Here is a 23,684-nt window from a genome sequence, read left to right on the forward strand (position 1 = left end):
GATTTACGTGCACAGCCATGATGATGGGCATTCCTTTGTCCGTTTATACATGTCCTGTTCCTATGCAATTTCCATAGAATTTGCACTGTAAACCAAAATTAACTAGTGCCCGCCGTACGCTCATCGTGGGAGGTTTTTGCTTCTGTTGTGCAGCCCAGAACTATTGCCAGTTACAGGAGGAAGGCCACAGCCATTGTTTGAATCACGCTTGAATCAGTCCCAGTAATTCCACGCTCGATGCACATTCCTTTGTCCGTTTATACATGTCTCATGTACACAAATTGCACTCTTAGCCAAACTTAACTATACATACATTTATTTATCTAAGCACTTCTTTAAACCCATCTACTAATGGGTGCTACTGGAGGCGGCGGCTGCCTTATCTTTCTTTGACGTCTTCTTCACAGCCGATTTCGGCTTGGCCAAAAGTTTCAGCTCAGTGGACATGAGCTCCTGCAGTTCCTCCTCCCAGCCCAGATTTTTGGCCAACTCCAGCACACCAGCGTCGCAGTCGCCTAGGTAGGCCACATCGCGCGTGTTGTTGGGTCTATTGTAGAGCAGAGAATCGTCATTTTTGTCATCCATCCAGGTGGTAAACTTGGAACGACCCACGGCATCGCGATTGATTAAGAGGCGCACACAGCGCGGTCCAGGGTACTGCGCAAGCGCTGCGAAAGGATGCACTTCCAGCGATGTGCCCATGATGATCAGCAAGTCGCAGTCCTTGAAGTCTCCATCCAAACTTTGGTGAAACTTTTCGGGCAAATCTTCCCCAAAGAAAACAATGTCAGGCTTCACTATTTTCGTGCATGCCGTGCACTTGGGCAGCCGATCAGCGAATATCTCCTCCTTCATCCAGGCCATGTCGTACTCCTTCTTGCACTGAATGCAATGGTTGGAGTGGAAGCTGCCATGAGCCTCGACCAACTTGTCTTCCGGCACGCCCGCCAGCCGATCCAGCGTGTCAATATTCTGCGTGTAGTGGCGCACCAGCAGACCCTTCTCATGGAGAAGGCGTATGAAATAGTGAGCCGCAGTGGGCTTAAACGAGCCGGGGTAGAGCTCCTTGGCCAGCGCGAAGAAGGGGGCTGGTTTCCTTTTGAAGTAGGACAACTCAAATATAGCCGCGGGGTACGGTAGCTTATATTTGGCCAGGTTGTCGTACAGTCCCGAGCCGGGAGATCGAAAGTCCGGTATGCCAGCGGCTGAAAAAGCGAAACCAAATGTCAAAGACCTGGACAGCGGTCCACTCAGTTGACTTACATGTGGATATGCCAGCACCAACCATGGTGATAATCTTCTTGAATCCATTCTTACTCCAGTGGTCAGCGAGGCCCTTAAGTGTCAGGTCGGGTATGACCTGGAATAAATCAAAAATGCATCAGCATTCAATCGGAAGTTCTGCGGCCCATCCATACCTTCTCCTTGGTCACTGAGGTACTGGGACCCATACTCAAAGTATTTGCGAGCAACATACTAATTCCATCAATTGTTAGACTGCCTGGAATTTTCAACACAAATTACAGAAACCAAATGACAGCAGGGCTGACACTGACAGACCTCCACTGCTTTCATTATCGGGGGAATCCGCCTCCTTCGATCTGATCTCCACAGCCGCAGGATCATTCTGCTCGTTGTCGCTCATAGTAAAGCAGGATTTAAGCCTTTGATAGTAAATATATCGAAGGCTTGGAAGTCTTTGCAGAATACCTGCCGTTGGTTTTTTTATTTTTTTAACAAGAAGCAAAATCAAAACACGCTATCAGTGTGACCGTGAATTTATCAATAAAATATACCTCAGAAATATACCAAAATATACCTTTTCATTTAAAAAATATACCGTCAATATACCGTGTATCCTAAAACATTTTTCTCGATTTTGATATTCTGCTTGATATTAGCAGCTAGTTAGAATTCTCAGCGCTAAAACTATAATTTTATCCTATTAATGAATCAATTAGGCATACGATTGGCTTGTTGCCATAGCTTCCTTTTATTGAATTGCTTGCAAAATAAGTGCTTATTGGTAAAATAATGTTACGTAATTTGACAATTTGTTGCTGGACAACCAGTAGTATGTGTCTGGGTATACCCTATTTCCATTAATTAATATAAAAGGTTAGATTCCAAGTTGTTCCTAAACATTAAAAATGACTGTCTAGACTGTTAAACGTTTAATCTTTGCAAGTGTTTTTTTACATCGATCTATATAAATTCTCGGTATCCATAACCTTGAGATGGATCTCTAGCACATATTGGCTTTTTTTCTGCAGAGCCTGAGATTTTTTCATTTTCCTCAATTCGAGGATATTCTTACCACTAATGGTACTAGAATGTTGCTCATCCAAGTTGCGGATCAGTGCTGATCACTTTACGAATATTCAATATTTTCTCTGCGATAGTTGCTATCGACAATGTGTCCGATATGTGCAGTGCAGTGCGTTTTTTTTTTTGCACATTTTGCTACGCAAGCCCTGGTACGACTATTCGATATGCACTATCGTTGGGCGAGCGACCACCACCGATGCAGCTCTGCTCGTGCCGAGGCCCTGGAAAACCACGCCAGTCATTTTTGTTTTGATAAGGATACGGATACAAAAAGAGCGTGGCCTGAAAATTTTGCATAAAGCATATAGAAAGCAACTTTACGATTCGCGAAAACTGTGCAAACTGTGTGGCATGTTGTGCAGGACAAAGTGCTTACCAAATTGCTTGCGATAACGCATACGTGGAAGCGACGTGCCAGGTGCCAGGGCAGGTCGCGGCAGCAGTAGCAGCAGCAGCAGCAGACAGCTAAAATAACAAACCCGACGACAGAGTGTGGTGGGGCTCTGGTGGCAAATGGCTGCGGGGTTTCCATTTAATTGTATAACGCGCCCACTCGCATCCTTCATGTGCAGACAATAAGCGACCGAAAGTCACTAGCTGGAGCTGAAGATTTTTCGAATACCTCAGGTCGGTGAGGCAAACCCCATAACTATGCATCTGAATCATGCAACTGCTGCGACAGCTGCCATGGCCAACTATCAGCACTATGCGCCCGCCCAGCTGGCAACGCACGGTGGTGGTGGCGGTGGCGGAGGGGGCGGTGGTGGAGGCGGTGGCGCTGGAAACGCCTTGCAACAGTCGACCACCCTGGCCAGCCTGCAACAGAGTCCGTTCGCGTTGCACCAACTGACCGCTGTGCAGGCCATTCAGCATCCCACCCACCAGACGATGCTCCATCCGCAACATCCACTGGTCCACCTGCTAGATATATCGACGACCACAACGAATAGCGGTGGCAATCACACGCCCATACCGCCCATGAAACAGGAGGTGGTGCAGACATTCATCAAGGAGGAGGAGACGGTGGTGGACGATCCGCGCAAAAAGAAGCAATGCCACGTGTGTAAGAACAAATTCCGGCAGCTGACGACGTTACGCAACCACATGAAAATACACACCGATGAACGGCCCTACAAGTGCAAGCACTGCGACAAGGCATTCCGCCAGATCTCCACGCTGACCAACCACGTGAAGATCCACACTGGCGAGAAGCCCTTCACCTGCAACATCTGCGCCAAGGACTTCCGGCAACAGAGCACACTGATCAATCACATCAAGACGCATAAGGGTAAGTGACACAGGGTTCGACCTAAACCTGTACAGAGAACACTCCTCTACAACTAAACGCATGTCCCATTTCGTACACTTGCTCCACACAGCGGCAGAGTCGAGCACGCCAACGTCACTACTCAACTATCAGCCACAGCCGCAGTCGAGTGGAAAGATGAGGAAGTCGCAGGCGAATCAGATGCACAACGCCTACCAGCAGCAGCAGCAGCAGCATATGCCGCGCGTACAAATCTCAAAGACTCTATACTCCGGCAGCTACAGCTCGCCGGCGGCCGAGGAGCTGGTGAAACCGTACCAGTGTAGCGTGTGCAAGCGGCGATTTCCGCAGCTGAGCACGCTGCACAATCACGAGCGGACGCACATCGATCCCAAGCCGTACAAGTGTGAGACGTGCGACAAGTCCTTCAGCCAGCTGGCCACGCTGGCCAATCACAAAAAGATCCATACGGGAGACAAACCATACACGTGTTCCTACTGCCACATGCAGTTCCGACAACAGAGCACCCTCACCAATCACATGAAGACGCACACGCATCTGGCGTCCCAGCAGCAGCAACAGCAGCCGGGAGGCGGCACAGTCACAGCCACAGGTGAGCCGCTTGTGTGTTCGCCCTACAACTGAGCCGCTTTCTGTTATCACTGTGTGCATTGACCATTAACGCTCTTCCCTAACGAAGCTTTTATTTAAATTTTGTACGCATGCCAACCGCTCCAATCCGTTACGACCATCAATCGAACATCTGCAAACGCAACAACCCCACAACCGAACCAACCCGCAACCCTCAACCCGAATTGCAGTGGATCACTCGATGCCGTTGCCTCTGGCGCCGGGAACGCAGCAACTGACGAGCGGACTGCTGCCCAACAATCTGCACGGTGCAACGCCCAACATCATCCAGCTGGAGCATCATCCGCTACTGCATTTCCTGGACAGCGGCACCACGGTCAGCTCTGTGGTAGCTAGTAATGTGGCTGCTGTGGCAGCCAAATCTGAGCACTTCCAGACCAACACCAAGTCTGAACACTTCCAGGCCGCGTCGCCGCCCGGTCGCATCACCATGGTGGGCAACATCAACATGCTGAAGGGCGAGAATCCGGATCGCCCGTTTGGATGCAGCGTCTGCCAGCGCTTCTTCTCACAGCAGAGCACCCTGGTCAATCACATCAAGACGCATACGGGTGAGAAGCCATACAAGTGCAAGATCTGTGAGGTTAACTTCCGACAGGTGGCCACGCTCAACAACCACATGAAGATCCATACTGGTGAAAAGCCCTACAACTGTTCCTACTGCCCCAAGCAGTTCCGGCAGAAGAGCACACTGCAGAATCATCTGAGGGTGCACACATGCTAGGCTACAGTCTCCAGCCATCCAGTCCGCAGCCAGCCAGCGAGCCAGTCAACCAGCCATTGAGGAATAGTGCAATATGCATGCCACACACATACATACATACAGTTATACCGCATACAGTTATGCAGTTATACATGAAAACTATATTTGAATGATATACTCAAAAGTGTTATTTACCTGCTGTGCAGAGCGCAATTGTATGTAACTATATAGTAGAAGAGCTGATCCACATGCGTGTCCAATTGTAAATTAAGGCTAGCCGTACATCGTGCATACACACACACATACAATACAGGGTGTTTAAGGCCGAAAACTCTATATCTACTATACCTACCCACTACTACTACAACTAATACTACTATTAGCCTCATAACTGTTGTCACCCAAGCCCCTGCCCGTTTCTCAGTTCAGCCGCAGGCTGCCTGCACCTGCCCCTGCCCCCGCCCCCGCCACCGAGTTAAGTCTAGCTTCTCTCCAGCTTTTCTCGTCGTGTTTAATGTTAAGCCCCGAAAAAGCAAAGTAAAGTAAATAAAATAATGATAAAACTAGTTATTGCTATACTGTGTGTAACCCCCCGCCCGCTCTAAACGTATACAAACATAAGTTGTCATCGCAAAAGGAAAAAACAAAAGAAAAGCCCGCAACTATTTATATAAGTGTACTCTTAGCGGATATTTAGCAGCATCTTTTACTCAAATGACTACAAGCGGAGCAGCATAAATAATCCAATAATAATAATACCAACTATTCATGAAGGAAAAGAAAAGAGAACCGGGTTGCTTATACGAGTACTAGAACAAAATACTTAGAAAACGGAGAGACGAGACGCCAGAGTCCCTATATTAAGCGATACGAGTGGAGAAACAAGTAAAACCAGCTTTTACTGCATAGACACACAGAGAATCGAGCGTAAATGTTGTAGAGAATATATATATAGTATATATATTAAAAAATATACATATAAACTATTTGTAAATGTAAGCGAAGCGTATAGCTAAAAACAACAACAATAAAACCATGGAAAAACAAGTAAAACAGATTTCATATTTAACATACACTAATTGTGCAATCGAACCTCTCAGAGCTTATCGAAAACCAGTCCCACAGATGTTTTCACACGCGAATCGAGTATAAAGTGATAGTGATCCATTATATTTTTCAATCTTTCAACGATTTAGTTAGATTTTTATTTAGATCTAGATTTAGCGAGCGATTATGGAGCGCATTCCAAGATTACAATTATTCTGTTGTTTTATTTTAAGCTGAATCGATTCAAGTTTAAACATTAATCATCCATTAGAATGTTTTACTATATAAATACTTGAACAGACCGTTTTGTTTCCTTATTCGAAATCTTCTGGTAATTGTCTTTCCAAGTTCAATGAGGAATGTTCCCAGTCATTGAAGGTGAAACCATTCCAATTCCAATAAGAAACGACTGAGAGATACAGCGGAAGTTTTCTTTGAGTTTCGTGAAAGTTTTAGAAGAATATTAAATATTCCAATATAAAAATATAGAAAAGAAAAAGTTATTAAAACGTAATCCATTTTAAATGTTAATTGCAGTGGATGTAGAAAGAATTCGATGAAGCCAATAAGCAAAGGATTTTCCATGCCATTTTTGGTATCATCTCAAACATCAGTTTCAAGAGAATGTGTACAACGCTGTACTATAAATTCCTGGTGGAGTCCCCAATTAATAGAATTGATTTGATTTAAAAAAAAGATAGTTTATTAAATATGCATTTCAAGTGAAATGCTTACAGGTCTTGTGGGTCGGGGCAGGAATACAGGGAAAAACAGGTCATGTATATAAGACATAAGACTAAAATTAGATACATATTATAAGCACTTTTCGCATTTAAATCTCTAGGGTGGTGCGGGTAGCGTCGAGCAGTTGGTAGCCTCTCGAGCATTGTTCGTTTCTCGTTACTCACTCTAAATGGTAGTCGTGGTGGGGGGCTATAAAGGTTACAATATATCCGTATACTTACTTAAAGAAGGAGACAACAACAACAACAAAAACGGAAAAAAGCGAACTAGCCAAAATAGTTGTATCGAAGATATTGGAATTTTTACGAATTCTGGTGCAACTATACTAGATATATTTATATATATGTGTGTGTAGATATATTCTATATAGATACTTATTTATTCGCTAGCCTAGCCTACCCAAAAGGGTTTCAGAGGAGGAGCTTCAGAAGGGATGGTACAGGGCAAACACTTATGACTTAGTTCGTGATTGGATTCTCGCGCAAATGTAGCTTCTAGCTGCACAACTCTGGCAGCGGGGCAAAGGCAATACAATACAATACAATACAATAGAGTTGCGTACAGTATGGATCAGTATTATAGTGGGGTGTATTATAAGTTATCTAAACTTTGACCAAAATCTTTTCTTAATTCTAAGCAAATTGCGTCCGCGACTACTGCTGCCCTACTTGAACAGCCAGCGCAAAATGAGGCTGAAAGTTAGCCCAATGAGAGCGTAGATCAGCGACTTGATCACCGTCGACAGGGCCACACCGCCGCCCAGCATGTTCTGTGAGCCCGGTCGCAGGTGCGGCGGGGGTGCGTACTGCATGCGCTCCAGTCGCTGGCTAATATCGTTCAGCTGCTTCGAGTGCACCTCCAGCACGCGGTTCACCTGATCGAGGGCCAAGTTGATTCTGAAAAGAGACAGGCAGAAATGTTTATACGTTCCATGAGAAGACTTCCACTTGACTTACTGCTTAATGGAGCTGGAGGAGCTGCGCTTGACCACACCCTGGGGCGACTGGCTGGAGTCCGAGTTGGTGTCTCGTGGCGCCAGCACCAGACTCTTGTTCTTGGCCTTGGGCGCCTTCGAGGAGGCTGCACCCGATTGCCTGTGCGAGCGGGCCACCGGCTCGAGGGAGCTCCGCAGGGGATGCATCAGCTCGGCCCCATGCACAATGGGCACCGACTTGTGGCGCGTCTGTGTCAGCACCTTGTACTGGCACTCATACTGCCGCACATCGTTCCGGACATCCCAGGGCCGGAGGTCTGCGTACTTGTATATCCACTGGCCGTAGCTGTCCAGCTCGAAGAGGTTGGGCACATAAGGTGCATCGATGGTGGCACGTTCCTTGGCCTCGCCCCGCTGCTTCTCCTCCAGTATGGTCTTCTCTTCGGTGGCGGCCACCTGATCCTCGCGTGCAATGGCCTCAGAGACACGCTCCCACAGGCGTTGCGACTCGTTCGGCTCCTGCGACTCGATGGGCACCAGGTAACGGGGCAGACGCTTGGCCCGCAGATCGCTATCCACCTTAAACAGAAGGGTTTCCTCGCCCGTTTTGCTGTCCTTGATGCGGCACTCCTTGTCCCAGTGCCCGTTGATGGTGGCCAGCGTCTCCTTGCCCAGCTTTATTTTGCCCACAACGACGTTGGTGGACTCGGAGCCGCCGAGGAATGGCTTCAGCTTGAACTCTAGCTCCGTCCTGTAACCGGTGTTCTCGCACTCGATGTTTATCTTGCCGCCCAGCTCCATGGACAGCGTACCCATCAGTATACCCTTGCAGTGGGCGTAGGGCGTGGACGCAATGTAGCATTCACCGCGCGGCAATAGCGTCATCGTGGCCGCCCCCTCAAGGACGGCGGAGGTGCTATTGCCGTAGAACTTCGATTTCGCCAAGATGGAGCAGGTGATGCTGAAGCCATCCTCGCGATTCGTGACATAAAATGCCGACACCGGCGGATGATGCGACACCTGTTCGGCAATGTAGAATGTTCGACTGCCGCCCGGGTGCTGCCAAAAGCAGCGGAAAGTCTCACCCAATATGGGATTGTAGGGCTTCTTCAGGCCCTTGGGCTTCTTGTAGAAGCTGGACAGGTACCATTGCACGATGATCTTCATGCGCGTGAATGCATCGTCCTCCTGCACGGCCCTGCGACACAAACAGAGAGAGTTAGAAAGGAAACCGAAACTAATCGAAGGGTTGACCTACTTGGAGAGCAAATCTGCATGGTAATACGAGTCCGAAAGTTTGTCCAGAAACGAGCGCGGCTCCAGGATGAACGTGGGCAGCACCACCTTGCTCAGATCCATGCCAGGTCGCACCTGCTTGACAATGCACCAAATGAGGCTCTTGTTCTCATCGGCCAACTCCTCCACCTGTTCCCCTTGCTGGAAAATAAATGGCAGAATGTCAGAGAGGTGGTGGGAAAGAGTCATGGTTTTAGTTACCTCTCCAAACTCCTCTTCGGTGAAGGGCGCATAGGTGGTCTCCACACAGGGGGCTTGCTCTAGAGTATCCTCCTGTTGTGGCTCGCCCGCATCCGACTCCGATTCTGACTCCGGGCCCGACATGGCCGCATTGGGCGCCTCATTCTGACTGTCCGCGTCCAGATCTGAAACGATTTGCAACACATTGAAGTAAGACCAAGCACCAGCTAGATACAATTTGATAGCATAATGCCAAAGACGTTTCGCTAGCTGTTGCTGCAGACTCTTAAGGACCAAGCTCTCGATTGCAAAGCACGTGGCAGATCTACAGCTAACCATAGATGGCAGGCAATAACTAATGATTGAGGAATGACAGACTCTGACAGTGTCAGAGAGAGGTTGCCCCTTGCCGGCACATACTCTATAATTTTGAACGATGATTGCGAAGTCTACGCTGGTCCTGATCCTAGCCAGATGAAGCAATGAAACTACAATGATGACAACATGTTCTCGGCATCACCCTTCACATTGAGGCGGAATCGGGGCGGCACCAGGCAGTCGGGCGGAGCGCTCACTGGCCGCGGGCCTGGTGGGGCCTGGCTAAGAACGCTTCTGGTGTCATAGTCATCCTCGTTCTCTTCGCTGGAGCTGCTGCCGCCCATTGGCCCTGATCCGCCCAGGGACAGGGACTTGCTGACGGGGCTCAGAAGGCGCCGCTTGCGCTGGGTGCCCAAAGCGTAATCGCAGCTGGACGAGGCATCGCTGCAGGAGCTCTTTCGCTGCTCCGAGTGCCGCCGAAAGTGTGGCAGCCGCTTGGTGCGCTCCCAATTGCTGACGGCGCTGCTGTACAGCTGCTGCAGCAGCGGAGTCTGTGCCCGCGAGGGCAGCTGGCTGCTGTCGGACCGCGAGGTGGATTCCGTGTCGGGCGGCAGCGTCAGAAACTGACCGAACTTACCATGGTCATTGAAGTGCTTCTCGTAGTCCGCCTCCGACCATTGCGTCTCGTGGGAGACGGGCAGCAGCGGCTCTCCCACGTAAGTGCTGGACGGCGCTGTGCTGCTGTTGGAGCGCAGCAACAGCGCGGAGCAGCGCAGGGACAGCTCCAGGGCATCCATCCAGCATTTACCAGCCGCCTGGCTGGGCGCTCGAAAGATCAGGTAGGCGGTTGGTAATGGCTGGACAACGGCACCTGCATAAATAATTCATTAGAAATCGCACGACAGATACTTCTTTGCGCGTCACTCACCGATTGTCTCCTTGTCGGGTCCGCGTGGCGCCCAAATGGACTGCTCCAGGGGATGGAAGAGCTTAAAGCAGAAGCCATCCTTCTTGCTGGGCCGCTCGATCACCTGGCATGAGGTGAGCATCACGGTGCCCACCCAATGACTGCTCTTGGTCTTCTGGCTCTTGTAGATCAGCAGCAGTCCCGGCTTGAGCACACACCACAGCTTTGTCCAGGACTTGAGTGTGCCTCGGACCTAAAATTATTGAAATTTCAATGTAGTATTCCTGCGGATGGAGTGTGTGGTCTCACCTTTAGCCAGTCGGCTAGCACAATGACGGCTGGATCCTGCAGGGAATTCATCAGCTCGCTGGCCACTCGTTTCTTCTCTTTTCTGTAGTTCTTCCGCTGGGCCTTGTACGACTCTTTTCGATTGAGTTTGGCGGCATCAGCAGCTGACTATAGAAATGATAAGAAAACAGATCCAATAAGATATAAACATATGGCAATTGTAAGTCTGAAAAAACCTTTCTTCTAAAGCAGCAATGGAATATTTTGTGGAATATTTTCATGGCCCTGACGGCTAGTGTCTAAAGCAAATTACTCGCGGCGGAGCGCAGGAAGCCCAAAACTGAATTGTTAATCTAATTAACATTTATAATTCCAATGAGAGTGGAAGAAAAACACAAATGTGTCGTATCCATTTCATGTTGCACGTGGCATGTTAACGTCCATCGATTATATTAAATATCAGACCACAGACCCGCTCTTATCGCAACTTCTTTGCCACATAGATAATGACTTCCCCCATTTTAGTTTTGTACATTTGTTGGTAACTAACTTTTGATAAACCTTTTGGAGCATTATACAATAATTATTTATTCGGGAATTACTTGCCTTATCTGCCACATTGCCGTCACGATTGTCGGAGGCCCAATTGGCGATTCCTGTAAAACGGAAAATTATGATTGTTTTTTTCTAAAAGCAACTCTGATGTGGATTTTTGTGTGAGTGTGTGAGAGTTTTGTTGATGATTTATCGATCCAAAAATTAACACAAGCTACAGATGTGGAGACTTTTTACGATCAACAAAAGAAAAAACTAACAAAATGCGGCCCAGAGGCCAGACCCGGTCAAAACAATATCTAAAGGTGTGCAAGTCGAGGAAATATAAAAAGAGGCTGCGACTGGGGGGCATGGGTCGCGGATGGGCAGACGTTTTATTTATTTTCCGAATATGTTTTAATTTATTTCGCAAGATACACAACACATCTACTATTTATGTACATCTCACACAGTGAGCAGAGAGTCTTAGGGGCCGGGGTCTCTTTGCTTTCGCTTTGGGGCGCGCATTGTCAAGTGTCGTCGTACTTGCACTTTACGGCACTGCCCTCGCGCTTATTCCACATTATTATTAATTTCGTTTATTGCTTGTCTAAAAATAAAATACCCAAAAAGAGGATACACACACACACACAAACACCACACATGACAGTTCTTGTTGATCATTTGTGTTGGATTAATAATTGTTGCCACTTGCTTTGTAGAAGATTCATGACCAATTAATGGGCATAACTCTGTCTTCGGGTATTGAGGCGCGCTCTCAACTGCGTTCCAATATGTTTGTACAATGTTTACGAGTCGAGTTGTATCTTTGCATATTTATTTTGATTATTTTTTTGCTCATTCACACGTTTTACAAGGCGGCACGGCACGGCACTACATGGCGTATGCTTGATGCGAGAGAACACCGTTTCGAAGACGCCGACGACTGCGTGCTGAATGTGTTTTTTTTTTAGTTCGGTTTCTTTCTAATTTCTTCTTCTTTTTTCTAGCTTTCTGTCGCTCCGCCTGCCCCCGGCCGCTCTTGCCGACTGATTGAGATATATGAACTGACTCTCTGCCCGAAGCGAAACGCTCGCCCAAAGCGCAAGCAGCGGCGGCGGCAGCACCAGCAAATGACAACAGAAAGCAGCGGCAGCAGCAGCGCAGAGACCAGAGCTGCGGCCCAGCGGCGATGACGACAACGTCGAAGGCCCCACAGTCCGTCGGTCGTCCCACAACAGCCACAACAATTGTCTGCTCTGCTCTGGCCGCTGGCCGCTAGCCGCTGGCTGCGGGCTAGTTCTGTTTATGCACTCGGAGCACGCTCGTCATCATTTTTGAGAGCGCAAATATATAAAAACCGAAGGCTTCAATACCTTTACACAGCGATCATTCCAATGTCCAATATTGGATATAAAATACATAAAGAAGTTGGCAAAAAATGAACCCATTTTAAACTGCAATTATCTAACTATATTTTGGATGATCTTTAATAAGTAAAGATATAGTTTCTATATACGAATAATAGTGCTGTGTTTTATGCAAAAATGTTCAATAATACTTGGAAAAATCTAGAGCCTAAACTACACAATAGTAAGTGATAATTTAATTTTAAGTGCATCAGAGTTGATAAGAGCAGAGTCGAGCAGGAGGAATTTTTTATTCACAGATAATCTCTTTTGTCGCATTCTCTTGTGCGTTTCGAGTCGAGCATCAATGTGCCGCATTATGTGAGATCTGTAGTAGAGATGTGAGCAGTTGGGTTCGAGAATCTAAAGCTATTTCCGAACTTAATGCAGACAGAAACTAATTTAAAGCTTGAATCAAGAATAATGATATCCCGTACTCCTATTAATCCTATTGCACTAGGGCACACATTCAGTCACCATCGTTGAATGATTTGAATTACGTTGTTTTCACTGTACAAAATATTCCATAAGCGAACGGGCACATACATATATTTCGAACCGACACGTGGGCACATATCTCCACGAGCGGGAGCTTGTAGAGTGTGCTGCTGGCATTATCAAAATACCCACAGAAAGTGTAAATTAGTTTGGCAATTTTGCTAGAGAGGATCGCCTCTGCCAAGTGCCGCTGCTGATGCCAGCGCCAGCAGACAGTTCGAATGCGTAAATAGTGTGCTCTTTTTTTTTGCTCAGATAACGATAACAGCGCTGACCTCGCTGCTGCTCTGCCGCGCTCTCCCTCACTCGGGGGGTCCCTGCCACAGACCTTTTGGGAGGCGTTATCGATGGGGCTATTAGCGGGCCGAACAGAGACGCTTCTATACCTCTGACCGAGCGGCGTGTGTGCTGAAATTATATATTGAATAACGGCAGCGCACACGCCCATTCTGTTGTGGGAGAATTATTGCTTTGGCGGGTTGTGACTCAGGTGGGATCTCCTTAGCCCTAACCTATCCCAAGTAGAAGATTAGAGACAGACTAGGGATCGTTATCTGTGCACACGTAAGGTTGCACTGGGCTTAGGTTTATTTTTAATAAATAATACAGCACTGAATCTTGCGGTAAAAGCTGTCTGGGACTATAAATTTGTTGGCTTAAATCTAAGCCATTTTAAACATGAGAAGAATAAACATGTAGAAATAGTTAAGCCTGTAGATTGAAGCTTCTTTCTTGGCACATTTATTGAATCATAGCCATAGCTTTCTGTTCTTCTATCAAATGTGTCATTCATCGTTTATCTGCCAGCCAAAGTCCATGATAAATGTGAAGGAACACCTGTGAAAACACAGATAAAATCCCCCCGTAATTAACCACTTGCCAAATATCCGATCTAAGACCATGCCCCTCCACTGATCATTTTTATGTGGGTCATGGGTAAAAGACCTGTCAACGAACAGGTGTGCTACGGCGATTACTCATCACATAAATCAGAACATGTTACCCTTATCAGCAATAGAGATAAAGGAAATGCTTTTACCATTCGTCAATGGATGATTCACCTGTTCAGTGGACCCTTTGGGGGGAAATCCTAGGCCATAGCATTACCAGCTAATCATAAAAGTCGTAGTCCATATATTTTACACATAGATTTGCCAACTAATTTGGGTTCTTATCGCAGTTTAGCAACTTTTTTAAGGTTGTACAATTCAAATCAAAACCATAACCACCACCACAAAGATAACGATAAGATATGAGCAAAGCAGACCCCGGGACATGCATTTATCCAGGTTTCTGCCCAAAAGGAACAACAGCACTCGAGCATTTATTAATAATTCTCGCTCAACACTCGACACAATCACAAAATCTTTTGATGATAAAGCCCCGACAGTCGATCCAAAAAGCTCGGCAAAAACTCTACACAGAAATGGCAAAATGGCAGAATGGCAATCGAAATGCGTCACAGAAAATGGAATGCTTGGCTGACTTCTGGATGGAGCAGCGGGGTTTTGGCAGGGGTTTGGGTTAGCGTTGGGTGGGGCGTAAATACTGGCAGATGGGAAATGCATACAAATGCGCTCCCAAGTAGCTTTTGGTCAGCAGAATCAGGTGATCCGATGATCATTATAATGAAAGATGTTGAACAAAACAAAACATAAGTTCGAATAACTAGAAAAGAGTCTTTAGAAACGTTTCTCTCTGTCAAGTATGATGATCCTCGATGATCCGTAAAGCCAAAAGCAAACAAAAAAAATACCAGAAATGAGGCTGTGCCTATCATAAAGTGCTAGGCATGATCGCTAATCGCTAATAAAATGTAATCTAATGTGATTTCATGGGTGATTGATTGATTGATTGATTGATTGATTCGAAATAGTGCTGAAATTTTGTTTGTGGTTTTTTGTTTGAGAAGGAACTTCACCTGGCGATGATGGCGCCGGACTGTTGCTCAAACTGTCTGTGGATGGCAGTTTCGTTAAGAGCACTTTTAGCGATGGTCGCCGTTTGAATTTGAAATCGAATACTGAGGTAGAGCAGCACACACATATACGGGGGGGAGAAAGAGAAAGCGAGCAATATGTATATAGATATAGATTTATTTATATATATAGAGATATATAGATAAAAAGAGTCACTGGTACAGACAGCTTTACGACACATAAACATCGACACATTTTACAAGTAGTTACAAAATAAAGTTCATACTAAGACGAGAACAAAAGGATAGGCACACACACAACACACACACACATCGATAAATCTATAAACACAACACACAAGTACAGTTATCTACAGTTTAGAGTGGTGGAAGGATGAGGAGAGAAGCTTGGAGATCCAATCGGGCCATAAGGAGCACCATCCTTAACCATCCATTACCATTACGGGCTTAATTATGTGAGCTCATCAATTGTCTCCGTATCGGACATGGCAGCTCAGCACGCAGTCCGACAGTGCCAGTGGCCCGCCCTCCCTTTTAAGATGGTCTCGTTGGGCGCCAAGGAGGCGCCTGCCTTCCTGGCTGCCAGTAATTAAGATATGCGATAGGATGGATAGTACCAGAAGATGGAATACAATGGCCTGATTGATTTTAAATAAAGAGCCCCAGCGCCTGCCGGGCAGGCAATCAATTTACGCAATTATAACACGCCCCAAAGACTATTCCACTGGCATAGTTCAAAGTTCAGACTAAATTCTCAGCTGGCATGCGGTCATGCAGCGAGAGTTATGGCCAAGCCACACACACTCTCCCTTTTGGCAATTACCCAACCAGATCCTCTCAAAGGGATACCAGGGCCAGGGATGATGCAAGCGACTCGAAAGTGCACTCTGCACTCTGCACTTCCCACCCCCAACGACCCTCGCCAGTGACGTCACATGGCGCCGCTTCAAAAGTGACCCTCACTTTCGACCCCCACTGGGTCCGCGTTTTGCTGCTTCTTTTTTTGATGTAATCCAATTACAATTTTAGTTTGGGGGCCAATCAAGAGTAACAAGAGTGAACGCCAGGTGGTGTTTGCATCAATGCGAGCATTACTGTTATTCCCTCTCTCTCCCCCACACACATTCTCTCCATGTTTTATATATTTTACGGTAATTTACCCAAAAGCATGCTATAAAATATTCATCGAAACGCACACACAGAGAGAGTGAGAGAGAGAGAGAGAGTGGAGAGAGGACAGGAAAGGAGGAAACTCGTTCAGTATGCAAATGCACATACAAATCGGTATTAGCCTAGAGACTGTAACAAAAGCAACGCCAGCCCCAACCCCATGCTCCTGTCCCACGCCCTCTCTCACTGTTGACCTTTTTGCGAAAGAGAGGCATCTTTTAGCCGAAAAAAAACTAAAAATAGAGCTCATCAGCATGAGAGCAGGGTGGGTGGTCCATAGTCCATAGTCTATCTGTGACCAGTTGACCCACTCTCCTCTCCACACACCACCGTCCCTCCTGCTGGCTGCCACTTTACGCGACAAGCTCCACTTAAAATGTTCGGGTTCGCTGAAAGCAGTACGAATAAAAATGAGTGCAGGCATATACGAGCTTTGCATGCTCTTCTTTTTAGGAGATAAAGATCATGGAAACCCTTTTCGATTCTCTTTTGCAGCATTCGCTTGTGCATGTCGAGCATTAATGCACCTCATCATATGGGAGGCTAGACATTATCAACCTTTAGAATACTTAAAAACATCCACAATTTACATCATTTTTCAAGAGCTTTCAATCAAATCGATTCTATATGCAAATATATATTTATTTTTTGTGTGTTTCCAACAACCCCAATTGGAAGAAATGCCACATGAGGCACTGCCGCAATACATCGATTTTTTTCGTATTTATTTTTTACGCATTTTGCACTACCCTTTTTGTCCGAAAAGGGTGTGTGGTGGGGGGAGGGTGTCTCTCTTTGACAGGTGTACAATTTTCCAACAATTTGTGACTTGCAGTTTGCACACAACATTCATGCAGGAGTGGGGCGAGGTCTATTCACGCCCACTGTGCCCAGCGGGGACAGCAAAAAGAAAAATGAAGCAAAGACAAGACGAAGCGAGGCAGGGCGGAGGCGACTACTACAATGCCAATTATAAAGTCGCATTTGCCCTGGAGTGTGAGTGCTTGTGTCAGCTAATTACGTATACATACATACTATATACATATACATATGTACGAGTATCATATATATGCCATGGAATGTCTATCTGAACAATAAAAAGAATACAACATGCGAAATAAAAAATTTAACGACAACAGCACACAATAAAGCAAACAATAATCAACAACAACAGAAACAACAGCAAGAGCAAACATTTTTTTGGACTTGGGGTCAAATGGTGCGCGTGCAAAATCCCTTTTTGTTCCACCGCCCCACCACGGCATTGATTGGTGTTGTTGTCCTGGTTACCCACCTGTCCCCCGGGTTTGGGTAGACAGCAGAAAGCAAAAGTCATATGCAAATCGATAAACAGCACAAAAGGAGCAAAATGGAATGGCAAAACAATCAGAAAAAAAAAGAATGGAATAAGGAATGTGAGCTGTGGCAAAGTGGGAACAAGGACATGTGTGTGTCGATGGTATGACATATTCGTAGACCCACGGAAATGACCAGCCTAAAACTTAAGCGGGCAAGGGTGCAAATCAAAAGTAAGGTGAGAAATGAGAATGAAAATGATTCCGATAATGGATAACATTGTGTGGATATTGGCTTGAGAAAATGTACTTCCTCACAAACAGATAAATGTTAACAAAGAGCTTGCTTCAACTTTTAAATGCGGGAAACAATCTGGGAAATCTTTTACTAGGGTTTTCTGAGCTATCTTGGCTGGGTGTAAAATGCTAAACAGACTTTGCTTACTTTGAGAATTTTGCACATGAAAAGCGCTGAATAATCTGATATGCACTGAACCATGAGAAGTACCCCTAACTACGTAATTCTTCCCATGAGGTTTTCCATAAGCTTTAATATTTTAACTAATCCATTTAGGCAGTAGATCTTTCCCAGGCTCAGTGTAATCGCATGATGCGGGGATAACTCACTTAAATACCGAGAAAACCTACATACAGAATCTGAGCATTGTATCCTAGTAACACTAAGCAGCAGCCACTGATGCCCATGGCAACGCTGTGTAAACACACCTTGGGCAGGCTGGGGCTGCTTTACACCCCGCCACACATGTCTAAATGTTATGATATGACAATCGAAACTTGTGGACTGCCGTGAGCATAGCAACTAGTTGGACTATCAGCCACGACTACTTAGTATGTAAATCAATTAACACCAGCGACTGACTCAAACTACAACGACAAAAATCAAAAGAAGGAACAACAGACATTGACATGGATGAATGGATCCGACAGAGCGGAAGTGTGCTAAATGCCGAACAAAGCAAAGTGTTAAGCGATAACGTGGCCACAGGGAGAACCTGCTGAGCGGGGGGGAGATGGAGTGTGTGTGTTTATGATGTGTATATACATATGTATGTATGTGCATGTATGTAAATATGTACATTCGTAGAGACCGGCATTCAACGGATGAATGGAATGAATGGTTGGGCTTTGGATGAATTTATTAAATGCGAGAAGCCACACAACAGCAAATCATAACTAAAACTGAAACTGATATCAAAAACTGAGTTTACGAAACAATCTAATTGTGTATGTGTGTGTGTCACCCGTACAATGTTGATCGTTTTTAGTACTTTCGATTGTGAATGATCGAATCGAATCAAAAGCAACAACAACAACACTGAGAGAACATAACGGAACGAAAGAGAACACAGGAGAGAGGAGAGAGTGTTGGGGAGTGCATATGTATGTACATATGTGTATGTGGTCTGCTGACATTGAACTTAATTGAAAAGGAAAACGTAAGAGGAGAAGGAGGAGGAGGCGAGGAGATAGAGAATACGAAATGAAAGGCAAACGCAAAACGACATCAAAAAGCAATTGGGGCCAGGCCAGGCCAGGCCATCTAGCAGGGACGGGGAGGTACTCACCTGTCGTCTGACGGAGGCCAGCACTGTTCGGTGGCGTAATGCTGATGCCACCAACACTGCTGGCAGCACCGACGCTCACGCCCAGCGATTGATTCGAGGCACCCATCGAGAGGCCGGATGGCGTCACGGCGCCACCAGTGACGCTCGGAGTCTGCAACTGCAAATGGCTGCCCGTTGGCACACTGCTGGACTGTTGCGGTGTGCCCGGCATCGAGTGGGAGGTTGACGCACCCGACCCACTGACGCCAGCAAGTCCCAGCGAGGGCAGCAGGGAATCTCCGCCACCAGAGTGCTTGGCGCTGTTGATCCTGATGGGGGTGCTGGTGCTGGCAGCTGCAGTGCCTGCGCCCGTGACGGAGGAGGAGCTGGACGTGGGATTGACGGGCGTATGAGCGCCGCTGCCACTAGGCTGTGCTGTCGGCGCTGACTGCATGGTTACTCTCGACTTGGATACACTCTTTTGGTTGCACTTAAAACGTTGTTTCTTGTTCGGGGCTGATCAATCAGCAGGGCATTGCTCCAGTTGTCCAGCAGCAGGCACAATCTCTCACCCAAATACACACTTACAGAGAGAGGGACACACTTACACACTGACACACACAAACACACGGGCACGGGGCCAATTATTGATTTTGTTGTTGCCGCGAGAGAGAGAGAGAGTTTACCTTCCTTTTTTTTGCACTTAGAATTTGTTCTGTTTTGTTTTGGAATTTTGATTCTTCTATCGATTGCTTACAAGCAAAGCGTTGCCGAAAAAAAACCGAAAACTAAAAGTGTGTGCGAACGAGCGAGATGCTACGTTTTCTCCAGCTCAGCTGTTGTCAGTGTGCCGCGGCCGATTGTTAATTAATCCAGATTAATGCCGCGTTATGGCCACGTAACATCAAAAACCACCAATTAGTAGCAACGGGCAAAAGAAAAACGCTGCTGCTGCTGCGGCTAGTAAAATTCTACGCACACACACACACACACACAGAGGCACACTTATGCGGGCTTTGTCACACGCTTTTCGTATCTGTATCGTTGGGGCCGTCGTGGGCGTCCGTTGTCGTTCATCCGGCGTCGTTCGCGATTCACGTTCGAATGAAGCTGCCCCACCGTCCAGCCATCATCATTCCAAAAAGCTAAACTTGTTTCTTTTCGTTTTCGTATATGAGCTCATCCACCACCGCCATTCCATTCCACGCCGCACCGCACCACAATTCCGACCAGGCATGGGCAGACGCAGACCTTCCCCCAAATCCCCCCTTCCATCGTTGAACATACGTCTGGTATTATTTTATGACGCGGCAAAGACGCTGGAAGTGCAAAGCAAAAGCGTCTCGCTGTAAAAGTTAAACAAGCTTTTTACTGTTGTTCGGGACGACTTACAAGCAGCTGATGCACTCGTTGTATGCAACCCTGCTCGGACAGGGTCGCAACACAGCTCAGCCAGGGCGGCACTAGCAGCGCACATTTTGAATGTATTTTTAACAGATTTTTTATTTTTACGCACGTCACTTGTTGGAAAAGATTGGATATACATATATACAGTTGTGTGGAGGTTAGAGCTTGATTTTGTCGCCGCCACTGAGCAAAACTAACTGCACGCGACCCGGCATCGACTCGTATAGTTGTTCGATCTTGTCCACCATCTCCTGGTCGCTGTGCCACGCATCGTAGAGCACGGCGCGGAACTCGTGGACATTCTTTGGAGCCTGCGCCTGTATTTTCGGCTGGATTATGGCCATCAGCTGCTCGCGGAGACTCAGGTCATTGCAATTGCTACCCTCTGGACCCACCAGGGTATCCACGAAAATCTGCTTAGGCGGCGATCCATCTACAAACTTCTGATCATCCATATTGAAGACATTGCGCCAGTCGCACACTGTCCAGTCCTGGTGTGCCAGGGCCCAGTCCACGCGGCGATTCCTGGCGTCCACACTCAGACCCACGTTCTTCGCTGGGACAGCCTTCGACTTGATATCGCTCACGCGACGCTGCAGGGTGCGACGGTTCATCTCGATGCCGTGCTGGGACACCAGCTCCCGCTGCACATCCAGCGAAGTGTACGACGGATGAGCTCTCAGAATCTGCTCCACCACATTATCCGCCACTTTGTGCGGACGACGCACTGTCGCTGGCTTCGTCGGTAGTTTAAATGTGGCGGTGTTTCCCTCGACCAGTTGGCACTCCTTGATGCAGCTGACGACACTCTCCACGTCGCACTCCATGATCTGGGCTATCTCCTCGAAGGTGTTTGAGCGCATCAGAGCCTGCACTATGCCGCGCGCAGCAGGTACGAGTACCATTTTGGGAGCGGTTGTTCTATTTTTTGCTGATGAATAAAATTTAAACGAAGGAATTATGCGGGGCAGACAATCTAAATAAAATTGTAAATTTGCGAATAGGCGTCCCTTTTTCACGTTTGACAGCTGCTTCCGTTATTCGCCAAGTCAATCGCATGCAGCCCTGAGCTGTGCGCGCCAAGTTCAAATAATCGAGTCGCTGCTTTTATTTCTTTGAGATTATGCAATTTAATAGTTTTCCTTTCTGATGCTTTATAGAATTACAAAAATAAATATAAAAAACTTGTACATATGTGTTAGTTACCACTACATTAGGAAATGCATTACATCTCTGTCAAATTGTTAAAAATATATATATGCCAGATGATTTTTGTTTGTCTTTTTTTGTGTGTTTGTTTGTGTTTTCTTTTCACCATTTAGGAGCGAGCTTTGAGTATATAGATTATATAATGCTCACCATCTGAAGTGGTTGAAAAGATTGTAAAAGAAAGTACTAAAGGATTTACATAATCGTGCGTGATTCGTGCAGGCTTTATAAACTTCATTTCATAGGGTGTAGAATTAAGATTAGGTTACTTTTAAGCTCGCTAGAGTGTGGGGCTGGGGGTAAAAGGCAACCGAATACTTCTAATGAATGTGCAGAGTGAGTGGAGAGGGGCAGGGTAGGGCAGGGCAGCAGACTGTTCGTAAACACGTAATATTAAATAAATAACTTCTAAAAAGTATGCCTAATTGGTTTAGATCCATGTGCTAGGTTTTGATTTGTGTTTCGTTTGCTTGTTTCTTTTCTTTCCGATTTGTTTCAGGCGCCAAGCAACTGCTAGGTTACTGTGGTGAGTACGTGTGGGTTTTTTCTGTGTGTGTGGGGCTGGGACTTTTGTTTGGGCTTAAGGTTACGGAATGGGTGGCTGCAGTTAGTCATCCAGCTCGATGTCAGAGTCATCGGAATCGTAGCCGCCACGTATTGTCTTTTGGGGGCGGTTCATGTACGGCTTGCGCTTCACATCTGGCGGCTGCATCAGATCGCCCTTGTAGTCAATCACGGCCGAGTGGGCGATGCGCCACTCGAGCATCTCCGTGGAGAAATCATCGCAGTTGCCCAGGTCGCTGAAGCCCACAATAAAGTCCTTCGTCTTGCTGTCCTTCACCAGGGCAATGGTGGGTATCACCTTGATGCGCAGGCGCTGCGTCAGGAATGGGCTCTTCTCGGCGTTCACCTTGCAGAACTTGGCCTCCACATGCTTGGCCGCCAGGGTCTTCAGGTGCATGTCCACGATGCGGCAGCGCTCGGTGCTGTCTCTGTAGAAGTGGCACACGATATTGGGTGACTTTTTCGACACCTCGAAGAACTCTTTCTCATCGGCCAGCTCCGTGTAGGTGCCATGCCCCTGCGAAAAGCGCAAGAGAGAAATCAGTTAGACTCTAGACGGTGGCAGGGGGTAGCATTACTCACATTTCTGAGCCACTCTTGCTTCTTGTTGTTCAGCTCTTTTAATTCGCGTAGGCGCTGCTCGCGCAACACCTTCAAGTCGTCAGAGTCCAGGTTGTCCAAGCGGTCGAGCTGCTGGTCCAGCTGCTGCTCGATCGTCTTCGCCGCATTGAACAATTGATTTTCCAATAGGTGTGCCATAATTGCTTTATGCTAACAAAGCTGCGATGCTGATTTTTCACTGTTTTAGCTCGGGTTTGGTCTCGGTGTCGTCGTCTCTGGCTGTACGCACTGCGTGTGGTACGGCAAGTTGAGGTTGGGTTCCGGCACAAATGAAAGGTGGAGCCGCAGATGCGTCATGTTTGGTGGAAAATTCAGTTAAGTAGGCCATGTTAGTGAAAGTTTGGAATGGGTTGCTCTATACCCAAAGACAAATGAACTATTTAGATGGTACTTACATGGGTGGTTCGACTATTTCATTGATTTTAATGATTTTAAATTTTATTTTAGCGTAGGGTTGTTGACTAAATACCAGTGTGACTGACTTTTCGAAATATACTGAAATATACCAAAAATGTATCATGGAAAATGACGAACTTAACCTGCTTAGCCCCCTACTTGTGAAACAGGTGAACAACTTTAGTTAACAAGGTGAAACTAATACATGTTTGTAAATTCTCCAGGGAGCCCTAGAAGAAACTCTTACCTTACAAAAACCACCATCATATTTACACTGAAGTGAATTTCAATTCGGAAAGTTTCATAACTTTATTGGGTCTACAATGTGTTTATCGGTTTCTGTTCAAAGTCGCAAATTCGTTTTAATATTTCTTTTTTGTTTTGCGCCCTATTTTTCAAACATTTTTAATGCCA

General features: G+C 46.6%; 5 protein-coding genes across 16 annotated transcripts; 1 reads left to right on the plus strand and 4 right to left on the minus strand.

The window, feature by feature from the left end:
• Positions 1-238: 238 nt before the first annotated feature.
• On the minus strand, positions 239-1,768 carry LOC117899160 (NAD-dependent protein deacetylase Sirt2). Its single transcript, XM_034809019.1, has 4 exons — positions 1,561-1,768; positions 1,419-1,501; positions 1,264-1,360; positions 239-1,205 (listed from the first exon to the last, which is right to left on the minus strand). Exons 1-4 carry the CDS (start codon positions 1,643-1,645, stop codon positions 349-351), a joined length of 1,122 nt encoding a protein of 373 aa, XP_034664910.1. The 5' UTR covers positions 1,646-1,768; the 3' UTR covers positions 239-348.
• Positions 1,769-2,497: 729 nt separating this feature from the next.
• Positions 2,498-5,768, plus strand: LOC117899159 (gastrula zinc finger protein XlCGF26.1). 4 transcript variants are annotated; one of them, XM_034809017.1, is made up of 4 exons: positions 2,498-3,616; positions 3,708-4,208; positions 4,417-4,574; positions 4,650-5,768. In XM_034809017.1, the coding sequence occupies exons 1-4, from the start codon at positions 2,980-2,982 to the stop codon at positions 4,968-4,970; spliced, it is 1,617 nt and encodes a 538-aa protein (XP_034664908.1). In that variant the 5' UTR covers positions 2,498-2,979; the 3' UTR covers positions 4,971-5,768. The 4 variants fall into 4 exon arrangements, 3 of the variants coding, with proteins under 3 accessions (XP_034664908.1, XP_034664909.1, XP_034664907.1); XR_004649171.1 differs by having other exon boundaries at positions 2,499-3,616; positions 4,417-5,570; positions 5,605-5,768; XM_034809018.1 differs by lacking the exon at positions 4,650-5,768 and having other exon boundaries at positions 4,296-4,433.
• Positions 5,769-6,672: 904 nt separating this feature from the next.
• Positions 6,673-20,291, minus strand: LOC117899157 (oxysterol-binding protein-related protein 8). 9 transcript variants are annotated; one of them, XM_034809007.1, is made up of 11 exons: positions 19,268-20,291; positions 19,095-19,198; positions 15,026-15,127; positions 11,270-11,319; positions 10,685-10,831; positions 10,397-10,628; positions 9,671-10,339; positions 9,172-9,335; positions 8,933-9,111; positions 7,697-8,872; positions 6,673-7,636 (listed from the first exon to the last, which is right to left on the minus strand). In XM_034809007.1, exons 1-11 carry the CDS (start codon positions 19,525-19,527, stop codon positions 7,405-7,407), a joined length of 3,315 nt encoding a protein of 1,104 aa, XP_034664898.1. In that variant the 5' UTR covers positions 19,528-20,291; the 3' UTR covers positions 6,673-7,404. The 9 variants fall into 9 exon arrangements, with proteins under 9 accessions (XP_034664898.1, XP_034664897.1, XP_034664900.1 ...); XM_034809006.1 differs by having other exon boundaries at positions 19,095-20,291; XM_034809009.1 differs by lacking the exon at positions 15,026-15,127 and having other exon boundaries at positions 19,268-20,290.
• Positions 20,292-20,416: 125 nt separating this feature from the next.
• On the minus strand, positions 20,417-21,511 carry LOC117899161. Its single transcript, XM_034809020.1, has one exon. The coding sequence runs from the start codon at positions 21,383-21,385 to the stop codon at positions 20,639-20,641; it is 747 nt and encodes a 248-aa protein (XP_034664911.1). The 5' UTR covers positions 21,386-21,511; the 3' UTR covers positions 20,417-20,638.
• A 372-nt stretch (positions 21,512-21,883) lies between these two features.
• On the minus strand, positions 21,884-23,365 carry LOC117899162 (thioredoxin domain-containing protein 9). Its single transcript, XM_034809021.1, has 3 exons — positions 23,270-23,365; positions 22,836-23,102; positions 21,884-22,770 (listed from the first exon to the last, which is right to left on the minus strand). The coding sequence occupies exons 2-3, from the start codon at positions 23,010-23,012 to the stop codon at positions 22,297-22,299; spliced, it is 651 nt and encodes a 216-aa protein (XP_034664912.1). The 5' UTR covers positions 23,013-23,102; positions 23,270-23,365; the 3' UTR covers positions 21,884-22,296.
• Between the last annotated feature and the right edge of the window lie 319 nt (positions 23,366-23,684).

The sequence above is a fragment of the Drosophila subobscura genome, chromosome O (genome assembly GCF_008121235.1).
Source record: "Drosophila subobscura isolate 14011-0131.10 chromosome O, UCBerk_Dsub_1.0, whole genome shotgun sequence".
Lineage (NCBI taxonomy): Eukaryota > Metazoa > Arthropoda > Insecta > Diptera > Drosophilidae > Drosophila > Drosophila subobscura.